The 11,271-nt window shown below is 53.1% G+C and overlaps 1 protein-coding gene across 2 annotated transcripts in view; it reads right to left on the reverse strand.

The window, feature by feature from the left end:
* The window catches only part of PPARD (peroxisome proliferator-activated receptor delta), a 16,530-nt gene that overhangs the window by 4,355 nt on the left and 904 nt on the right, over positions 1-11,271 (reverse strand). The window contains exons 2-3 of one of the 2 annotated variants that reach the window (XM_009889258.1): positions 933-1,167; positions 50-201 (exon numbers count right to left, since the gene is read on the reverse strand). In XM_009889258.1, the coding sequence (XP_009887560.1) occupies positions 50-201; positions 933-1,068 (288 nt within the window). In that variant the 5' untranslated portion in view covers positions 1,069-1,167. Of the gene's footprint in view, positions 1-49; positions 202-932; positions 1,168-11,271 lie in introns of those variants that run through there. The other variant, XM_009889266.1, reaches the window with a different exon arrangement.

The following is an 11,271-nucleotide window of genomic DNA, read 5'->3' on the forward strand; positions in this document are numbered from 1 at the left end:
AAACTCTGCTTGGCGTTGCTGAACCCAGCCCTCCCCAGGGCATACGTACCTTGCAGCCCTCGCAGGCATGCACGCCATAGTGAAACCCAGAGGCTTTGTCTCCGCAGACCCTGCACTCCACGTTCAGTGCTCCCAAGGCTGCCTCCTCGCAGCCCATCTGCAGTTGGTCCGACAGGGATGGAGAGGAGCTCTGCGAAAGGTCTGCAAACACACAAAGGGATACGTCCTTTCATGTAGCAGCTGCAAACCCAGCGTCGTGCCCAACTCCTCCAGCCATGGGCTGACGAGAGAGTTCCAGCACTGTCCCAGCCTGCCACTGGCATTGCAACCGGGCAGTTAACCGCTGAGATCAGGCACTGTCTGCAGGCAGATGCCACGCAGAGAGCCAAGAGTGACCCCAGCGCGCCCAGCAGCTGAGAGACTCCACATCAGTGCTGATTCCTTCCCTCTGGCATTCACATCCAGGCAATGAAACCCAACCAGCAAATTTTATAATCCCCAATTGGCAGGCGGCTGGCACAGGGCTGCCCATCTGCAAAACCCAGGGCTCTGGAGGAGCTTCTTCAGCAGCAGCAAGCCTTCTCCTCCAGCTCCTACAATCAGTTTGCACCAAGGACTTCAAGAAGCGGTCACGGAAGTGTTCTCAGGCACCCTGAGAATCCTCCTTCTCATCTGGGGCACAATGTTACCTGCCTGTCCTTTTAATTTCCATCTCCCATCCTGCTGCTAATGGGTGTGCAGTGACCGCAGAGGAAGAAATAAGCCTCTCCATAACTTGGCTCTCAATGCATTATTTCACAAGAGGAAGAGATTAAAACTAGCCAAAATCCATTCACAGGCAGGTCCTCTGCCCTTGCAGCTGAGCACGCTGCCCGGAGGACATGGATGCCCGGATACTCCAGGGACAGATGAGCCCCCATGGCCCCACTCACCTGTGTAGCTGCTCGAAGGCAGCGAGCTGTCTGGTCCTCCACTCGAGTCCGAGGCTCCGCTTGCCACTGTCACTGCCTTTTCCTCTTCCTCCTCCTCTTCCCTGACCTCAGGTACTTCCTCCTGTAGTTGTTCCATAATTGATCACCCCTCAGTGCCAAGACTGCAATCCCTGTCATAGCTCTGGCATCATCCGTGTCTATCCGAGATGGACCCTACCAGGCTGTTCCTGCTAGCCTGCGGGACAGAGGGAGAAAGGCGCCGTGTCAGCTCTGAACGCCCACACAGAGCATCTCAGCAGCAGGGCGGCGTGTAACCGCGCTAGTCCTGCTCTGCTTTCTCTCCTCATCCAGGGAGACAACCAGAACCCGGAGCCTTTTAAAGGTCACTTTGCACCCTGGTATAAACGCTCCGTAGGACTCAAGGAAGCAAAAGCTCAGTGAAATTGTATTTAAAGTCCAGTAGACAGAGCCCAGACCACAAACCAGCCCAGGCACTACCCAGGGACCCGGGCTCCCCAGCTTGCAAGTCCCATAGCAGAAACACTGTCCCAGACAACGTCCCCCAGAGCCGCTAGCACCCTGGGACGTCACGGTGGTAGCCACGGCTGGGGTTTGACAGAGCCGACACCACCAGAAAGATTAAGGTAGGGCTGGCTTCACCCTCCATCCCCACCCAGCCAAGGCAGAGCTCGGATTGAGGGCAGCGGCAGATCAGGGTGCAGTGGCTTCGTGCCCATGGGTGGGAGATGGTGGGGGAGCAGGGCTCGGTGCAGCAGCAGGCGATGGCTGAAAGCCTTCGGCCCGTGCGAGCCATCTGCAAGACCGATGGCTTCCTGCCGGCCCCCGTGCTCACACTCCTTCCCGTTACAACGCTGCCAGTTACAGCGTTTGTGTTTATTTTCACTCGTCGTGTTGTAACTGGCCCCGGCTCCTCTGCCAAGAGCCGCTGGGTTGAACGTGTTGTGTTGCTCCGCGCAGCTGCCGGGCCGTGCTCAGCCACGGGGTCCAGCAGCGTGATCACGACGGCCGCACAATCCAGCTAGTGTCTTAATCCTGGGTTTCCTGTGGGAGGGACGGCCCCATCCTCCCCCCGCACGCTTCCGCTCCTTGTTTGCCTTAGTCCATCCCAAACAGCCCACAAAAAACTCCAGCCGTGCAAGAAATGCGTCGCCGGTACCACGACCATCGCAGAGCCGTTCCCACCTCCCTCCCAACCATGCCGGATCTCGCCTGAGTGTCCAGCTCCTGCTGCAACATCCCGATGCTCGTTTACCTCCAGATCTTGATTCCTAAACTGACTCTTGCTTGAGTAATTAATATCTCGAGCCCAGTTTATGCAGAGTTGCACCCACTTCCTTAAGGGAGGTACTTCTAAGTGCAAAAATATCTATCAGCAAAGTCACCGAAATCCAGCTTCCACCAGGAAAGCCTCAATTTGCAGGCACAAGTTAAACTGATGAGGCATTTTCAAGCCGCATTAGAGCGAAGCGAGTAAGTTACTTGCCGGGGACTTACATGAGGGCAACCCCCAAGCATCAGGACAGTCTGCGACCCGTGCCCAAGCCCACGCTAGGGCACAGGGCTTGCTGGGGGAGGGCAGCAGTGGTCCAGGACTCCCCGGGCTCACTTTCCCTCCCGCAGCAGACCCTCATGCCCAGCACTGTGAACCTGAGCCGCAGCCAGCTCCTTGGACTTGCTGGAAAGCCGTCAGCGTCAAGCAAGGTCAGAGCTCCCTGCGAGATCAAGCGAGCAGCCGAAGGACAGGACAAAACCTGCAAGCAGGAGGTTGAACACAAACCTGTTGCAAAGCCAGGACCACAGGAGAAGTTAGAGAGCATCTATCGTTTGTTTTAGCGGCCAGCTTAGCCCAAACCAGGACACGCACCCCAGAGCTGGTGCTGCACTGGAGTCTGGGTCTCCACTGGGCGAGCGGGCTTTGCTTTTCCCTTCCATGCTGGGAATTCAGACTGCAGGAGAGATGGCTCTGTTTCAAGGAGAGGTACGTTAAGGGCAACTATCAAGCACGGCTGCCCTGCTCTCCTTTACAGCAGGAGCAGGCAGAGAAGTGCTCAGAGGAGGGCAGAGCACTCCCTTCCCGTGCCTCCGCAGCAGCACTAAGGGACCATTGAAGGGCTGTGTTATCCTTGGCCTCCTCTCACACATCCCGCGCGGTGGGACATGGCACACAGGCAGGAAAACCTATTCATCAGAGATGGAGGGTAACGAGCTCAATCGTTTTGAAGGCTATATATATAAATGAATGTACAAACATCAGGAAAATGCTTTTGCCTGGAACAGCAGTTAGTGGGGGAAGCTTGTGGCAGGAGAAACTAGTCTATGGTGGAAAACACATCCAGCAGCAGCTTAATGAGCTTCTTATTAGCTCTCCTTTGTCTCTGGCACCCAGCACAGACCACTTCCTTTAAAACCACTGTAGATGTAGCCCTCTGCTTCGCCCCAGCAGCCTCACGGCGTGTTGCTGTTGGAATAACATAGGCACATTCCTGCAGCTGCATCCCTCTGTCCTCCGTCCGCCAGGTCTACTCAGGGCCGTGTAATCTCGGGGTGGCAGTGACTTTGTGACATGCAGTTCGCTCCCTGAAAGCCACCAAAGAAACCCCCAAACTGTGCTTGGTGTGGAGGGAAAGCAGAGGGCGAGATGCAACGCCGGGCTCCAGCTAAGGCTCCCCATGTCGACGCAGGCATTATGGTAAGGATAAGGGTTCAGATCCCACCCTTTGAGAGCAGCTGGAGAGCCAGAGAGAGAAAAGCTTCTACCAGAAAGGTCTGAATGTATTGTTTTCACACCTCCTTGCAGGCCAAGAGTACAGGGGCCTGGGCAGAGGGAAGCTGCGAGAGCTGTTTGCACACCTGCCTTTCCCTTAGCCATTCCCCTGTTTTCTAAACAACAGAGAGAGAGGGAGAGGAGGGGGAAAGAGGGATGGATTTCACACGGGAGGCTGCACCCCCTGCCTTCGGCAGATGAAAGGCCAAGGCAGCCGCCGCCTGGATGAAAGGCAGGGCACGGGCTGTGCCTGCGCACCCCGGCGCGGAGCGTGCCGGCTCGGCATGGCCCGCGGAGAGATGTGGACCCCCAAGTCCTCCCCTCGGGGCCGGGGGCAGCGGCGTGGCAGCCAAACCCAACCCCACGCAGAGACTGCGGAGATTTGCCGAGGTTTCACACACGCTCCTCCATTCCCTTGCGAGCCCCGTGATTCATCCAGAGAAGCCGGAGCTCCCCAGAGATTTGTCCAAACTCTGTCCCTCTGAGCGCGAGGAGGGACCTGCCCTGCCAGCACGGCCGTGGGCAGGGGTGTCGCAGCCCTGCGTCCTTGTGGGATGGCACTGGGGACGGCTGCGTGAATGGCAGAGGATGGCCAAAGGACCCTTCTCAACCCCAGGACCTCCCCATCTGCTTGGTGCCTCCAGGTCCCGCTGCCAAGCGGGCAGAGAGGAGGGATAAATCAACTTTCCCCTCCTTGGCTAAAAAGCCACCCGCCGGAGCACGGCGCACAAGCTTCAAGCTGCAGGGAGAAGGGCAGAGATTCCCGCCCGGCATAACCACCCCCTTTTTCCGTTCGGCAGCTGTCACAGGGCAGCGATGGAAAGACAGGATGGAAACAAGGACGGGGACCGTAAATTCCTTCCTAAGCTTCTCCAGAGAATCTGGCAAAGCTGTTTCCCTTCCTCTTCCCACAGGATGGGAACGAGCGAGAGGGCACGCGCCTCATGCATTGCTCTGCCCTTGCCTCAATCCCCGTTTCAAGGAGCTTTGGCAACCCTGGCTGAGACAGCAGCCTGCCTCCCCGGAGCCTGCAGCCGGCGGAGGGTGGGTTTGTTTGCTGGCTGCGGGCTTGGGCAGATGCCTGCTGGCTGCCCCGCTCCCACGCTGCGAACAGCAGGGGCAACGGGTTTATCTTTACTAGAAGGAGGAGCTGGCATCTATGCCAAGCTAAACCATACGGCGGGAACGGGGAGGGGAGAGACATGACACAATGAGAGGAGGATTGAAAAAAAAACAAAAAAAACCCCACCAACAAAAACCAGTAGTAAAAGTTAAAAGGATGCAAATCTTGAGCGTGGACCCCCTGCAAGAAGGCAGTACTTCTCCGGAGCTAACCAGAATCCAAGCCTCCAGTTCATCAACCTACAGCTTGTACCCTTTCAGCCCGAGAGCTCCTCACCGCTGATTAGCACGTAAACCTGGGAGCCAAGTTTAGAGAAGCAGAAGCTGACAAACCAGCGAGGAAGTGCCCATTTCCCCACGGTTCGTGCGCAGGAAGGGTGACACGGATGGACAATTCCAGTTTCTGACCAGTATTCAAGTCCCGCACGCAGAGCGAAGCGTCACAAAAAGGGGACGTGCATTTCGACACAGACACCGGGGTGCTGGCAGCCAGACAGCCGCAAAATAAGAGCGAGGAAGTGCTCGTAATTAGAAGGACCTCATCTTTAAACCAGGTGTAGGTTCACTGGTGGTGAGCTCAAACAAGAGGTAATTTCGGTGTCCTCACAATGGTGGAAAGAGGATGCCTGTCCCCGTTCACCTCCAGGAGAGCGTACATTTGTTTCTAATATATTTATACAGATGGGATTGACCAAGTCTTCATTGCAGCCTGGAGTGGCAAAGTGCCAAAAAAAGGTCCAAACCTCCCAAAGGCCAAGTCATGGAGTTGATCCGCTCAAAGCAGTTGTTCACATTACCATAAAAGACGTCACCAGGAATTGCAAAAGGAAACCAGTTGACCATGGGAGCATTTCTGGCTTCCGTTTTTATTCCTCTGCACAAAAATATTAGCCAAATTCACAGTCAACAGAAGGGAATCCTTTCGGAAGGGGTGAGATGAGAACTCAGCCCTCTGTACGGCAGCGCTGTCTGTGACACGCAGCACATACTGAATCCACAAACAAGAACTGAACTGAATCCATAGAAATAAAAGGTGATTGTCGCTCGTTTGCCATCATTTGCAGACGTCCTTTGGGTTGTGTCACTGCTTCCGATATCTGCTGGTCAAGTACCAGTTTCTGTTCCTCCTCCTCCATGTCAGCTACTACTAAGGAAAGCTGAACAAGAGCTAAGCAGATGCTGCAATACAGGAAAGGTAACTAAGTGCACAAAACAGCAGAGACAAACATGGAAAACATGTTTGTTTTTGTTCCTGAAAGAACAACACACCCCCTCATTAGCTAATGAGATCTCAGCAGCACTTACTACCCAAGTGCTTCCTCCTTTACTCAAAGTCTTGGCCGCAAGGCAGGCTACACGCAGAAATAAACTACTAGAGCGAGCAAGGAAGAGCCCTTCCATGCAGCCCCGGCCAGCGCGGACACACAGGGCCAGATTTTCCCCTTGAAGCATCTGCTCAGCCATCGTACCGTGCCCCAATCCAGTCCCGTGATCCTCTCTCCAGCGCTGCTCCGTGCAGGCTATCTGCCTTTCCCCAAGCACGAGCCCAGCCGCCTAAGCAGCAGGGTGCTGCCAGAGCTGCTATTACCGTGTTGCTGCTAATTACTCAGGAACATGTGACAGAGGGTGCAGGAGATTCCCTCTCTTGCCTTGAGCAGCCAGGCTTGCCAAAATGAATCACACATCTATTGCGTGTTTTAACTCACCCACTTCCTGGACGCTGAAGGAGGGGAAAAAAAGAGTTAAAAAGGTTACAAAACCCGCCGGATTCTTCTCTTTTCGTACCGCAATTGATGCTGTCCCCCAAACCATGTCACAGTATTTTGCTCCAGAAGAAACTTCCCGCTGTCTCACCTGTGCTGGGTTTCTTCAGACAGTAAGAGGTATCGCAGAAGCAAATCAGACTTTGGGCAATGAACTCACACCCACGTGCAAAAGGGGGGTCTGCCAGGCTGCTCTTCTCTTTCAATTCATCCTCCAGGAGCTGTAGATGTCCCTGGCTCCAGCGGCTCCAAGCACACGTCAGGTGTGCTCTGAAATCTTGAGACGGCAGATACCAGGAGAGGGTTAACGCTTCTACAGGAATGATCCCCACACACCCTTCCAGTGGAGGGACTCCCTGTCTTCTTCAGCCTCTGATGAGCCGGGCTCCACGGCTGCCTTTTGCAGAGCGGGTAACAGCAGGGCGGACAGAGAAGAGCTGACCAGATGTTAGCTCTTATCTGAAGTCCCGCTTCATAACCTTCAGCAAATCCTGTCAACCCCCATACTTTCATTTCCTTCATCATCCAAAAAAAAAAACAACCAACCAACCCACCCCAAAAAAACAAACCCAGAACTTTTACAGCGTTTCCTTCCTGATGCTTTCCTCGCTGCATTAGCTCACAGAGACGGCATGTTTTGGAAGCGCAGAGGAATACATCGGTGCCAAGCGTCATTGTTTATTCCCATATTATGGATTTTGACACCTGTTTGCAGTCACGCTCGCAAGTCTGGCCTCCCCGGCCCCAGGTCAGCACACCACACTGCTTGTGACCATCTTCTCCTGTTGTACATTCCTATACGAAGCATTTCCAGGATGACTTTCACCAAATAAACTGGCACATCTCATCCTGGCAACTGCTGACCGATATTTGTGTTCAGCTGTCAACTCAGGACAGCCCAGAGCAGCCAGGGGCAGACGGGGCACGTGGGTCTGACCCGCTGGAACGAGGACCACAGCCAGGAAACCAGCAGGTACCAGAAAGGTGACACCACTGGGACTTCTCAGAGCTGGAAACAGCATAGAAGCGTTGCTATTTGAGAAGATCATTAAGTGTGGTAGGAGAGAGGATCATCCCCACCGCAGCCAGGGCACAGCGGAGGTGGCTGTGAAGCTGTGGCACTGCTTTGGGAACACGGCTGCAAACCTGACACACGCGCTGCTGGAAGAGGCACAGAGCAGCCCGCACAGGGCCGCAGAGATGGGTAAGTGTCCACAGGGGACTCTCAACCCATGGGCTTGCTCCCGTCTCCCGGTAGGGACCCACTGCCCAGCCCGGCATCTCCGATCTGCGCTCCTCCAGCAGCCTCCACCACTGCTCCACAAGCGCCAGCTTCCACTTCCCTGCTTCTTCTCTGCAAGCACCAGAGAAGCCGTCCGGGATATATTCTCCTTTCCCTTTACCATCCCAAAGGCAAGGAGGTTGGTAGCTCAGAGAACCCACCGAACCACTGTAAGCTGATACTTTCCGAAATTCCTGAAGTTCTCTCGCGCTTTACTCCGGGGCACTTGGTTTGCTTACGGATCCCTTGTCCCGCCGAACCTGAGCAGGACACGTGGAAGGATCTGGTTTCGGGAACATCAGTAATTATAGAACAGGGCTGACGAGGGAGGAGCTCACGGGAACGGCAACACCACTTCCCAAGGCAACCAGTGGGCACAGGGTGTTACAGCCTCAGAGCAGCATTTAAATGGAAAACCAGGAAAGCGGTAAGTGGAACAAGCTGTCACTGCAGACGCCAGGCTTGGAGCACTGCCTTGGTGGGAGCACCAGGGGCAGCGAGTAAGGCCGATTTCGGCAGCGCTGCGCACACCAGGACCCGTCTTCGTTTTTTTTCCCCTCAAAGCCCCAGTGTCACTGCGACACCAGCAAAGTGTCACCCCTGCCTTGGACGGAGCAATCAGCTCCCCAGAAAAGCGATGGGGGGGTAGAAAAGTAGCAGCAGAGCAACGTATCGCTCTGGATCGTACATACATGTGCATCCTGCCGTCTGGAGCCAAACACCCAGCAGGCCAGTAAGTTTTACTGCTAGGCTGCCAGTTCTCCCAGATCCAGGAAAATGCCCACAAAAATAGCAGCAAATCTTCTCCTCTTTGCAGCTACTGAGATTCTAGATCCCATGGGCTAACTAGGAAAAAAAAAAAAAAAATAAAATCCACCAGCCTGTAAGTTTTGTTATGCTTACACTTGGACTCCCAGAAAAGTGCTACCGCTTTTGTAGACCTTAGCAAAATATCCTGGGCACCAGCCATGCCGCTCTGATCCCAGGACGCAGCTGACAGTGAGCGATTATGCTCAGGCACAAGTTCAGATGATTCAGCAGGGCCTGGGAATGTACGCGCCGAAACGGTTAGAACAAATCACCATGTTCGCTGCATCTCTATTTCAACCACAGAACAGGAAAAATGAAGGACTCTGAGTATGACTGTATCCGTCTCCGTACGGAAAACTCCAGAGAGCATTAGAACAACTTCATTAGAACAACTTTGTTACACAACGTAGTTCAACACCCTCTTAGGGAACTGGAGGGGAACGATGTTTCCTTACTATTTTTGGCCAGACTCACGCAGCAAGAGCCGACTGGAGGAACAGAGGTTTCCCTGCATTTTCAGCAGCGATACGAGCAGCGATCACGCCAGCGCGATCCTGCCAAGACTCCTCTGCCAATTAGAGGATCGCAGTGTGTGCTCTGACCATTTGGATTCCGCCTCAGCCCCCAGAAAACAAAATGCTCGAGCAAAGCATTTAGTACCTTTCATAACATCCTCACGTCTTCGGCACCGTCTCGGTAGTACGGAGAGAGCAGCAGAGGTTCACAGCGAGCCAACGACGACCGCTTCCCAACACAGCCAACTGCTGGGAGACCAGTGGGCTCCACCAGCTCCAGCCCCAAGCTCACTCTCACCAACAATCCTCTTTCAAAGATTCCTGTGTCCCACAACATAACACCTGCCCCACGGACATGAGAACCCATGGATTTTTTTCAGAGATGTGGGTCTCTGAGCATCAGCCCTCCTGGGGTTAACAGCTTTCAAGGTCCGACAGCTCTAGCAGAATCCGTATAACCCACTGAAAGGTGAAAAGCAGATTTGGGCCTTTTCAGAAATATTCCAGATTTGCATTAAGATGAAATCAAGAGACTGCAGCGAACACTGCTTATTTTGAAGCCATCTCACCCATCCTCTTTTCAGCCTGACAAGCCTTTCCTAATGAGACATTCGTTAGGCAGCAGTATGGTTCATAGTACAGTTTGTCTTAACAGACCATCACAGAAATGCTTCCCTATCAGCTCAGGTAGGAAAGCTCATCTGCCCTTCTTTCACACCACCAGAACTGTACCCTGTCTCCATCCCACATCCCTATTACAGGGCTGAACGTGCATGTTCTGGCTTTTGCTATTCCAAGTCCCAGCTCCCAGACCAGGGCAAACCAGAAAATGCAGCGTGAGGGCAACGATTCTGGTTAGCGCAGACACGATCTGGCTGTCACTGCCTGCAAGCCTCAGATGTGCTCTGGCTTGACCCAGCACCACAAGAAACGTTCATGTTTCTGGCTTGTGCTTTCATCCTGTCACCTCTTTCCCGGTCAGGATTCCCCTACAAACCACAACCTCCGCAAAACCCACACTTTTGAGCAGAACCTGTCCATGGGGATCCCCAGGGAATCACTCCGACACACACACGCGTACGTCGGAGCCCTTTGTGAAGCCAGTCTGAAAGACCTGACCCAAGTGATCTCAGACGTTCACAAGCTCTTGGCTAAGCCTTGGAGGACACAGACATTTTCCAGACGGTATGATCATAGCAGAGAATATTAAGAGCATTTCAAGAAGTCATCCTGAAACTATGATACAACTCGAGTCAGTTCTGTTCTGAACCCTTCTTGCAACCAAGCAGGGCTCCAGTGAACGTCATCCCAAAATATTTATTTTGGGGAAGATGCATTTCATAATCTCCTTGACCAAAAGGCTTCATATTGGCATTCGTCGTTCCACTCTAAACCCTGCTTTGGGAAAGCAGTTTCCTAGGCATTCTGCCAATGCAAGCGCATTTCAGAGTATAAAATAAATATTAAAAAAAAATTAGTTCTTCAGAAAAATTTTATTTGTACTCACTATGGAAATCACTTCTGCTTGTCTAGACTTTCTCAGAGTCTCCAAAATTATTGCAGCAGTGATAAGCAGTGGATCTCTGAATAGTGACATTTCTGGAAGAGCAGAGATTGCTCTGCAGCACCTGATGAGAAAGCAGCTACAGAGCCTGACAAATCTGTGGGTATCAGCAAGGGCAGTTGTTCCGGCTATAAAACAAGGGAGCCAATACAAATCACAAAATAAACCAACATCTCTAAAATTTCATAGTCGAGGCAAGCCAGGCTGGGTTCCGTCAGCAAATAATCTTTCAGGCATAAGCACTGTAATGTCATCTCCCCCAATTAAAAAAATCATTTGCATGTCAGGTCCTGCTGCACGAAGGAGCCCAAGAGTCTCTTGTCGTGCTAATTCCTCAGTCTCGAAGAACATTTGCAGATTTCCAGTTCATAATTCAATAGCCACAGACGAAATATTCCCCGAAAGGCAACAAGACGTACTGTACAAAAATACATATTTGTCAACAGGCAACACGCTAGAGAGACGGAGACCATTAACATCAGTAAGCAATTCTGTACA

Source organism: Charadrius vociferus, unplaced genomic scaffold, assembly GCF_000708025.1.
Source record: "Charadrius vociferus isolate BGI_N301 unplaced genomic scaffold, ASM70802v2 scaffold1511, whole genome shotgun sequence".
Taxonomy (NCBI): domain Eukaryota; kingdom Metazoa; phylum Chordata; class Aves; order Charadriiformes; family Charadriidae; genus Charadrius; species Charadrius vociferus.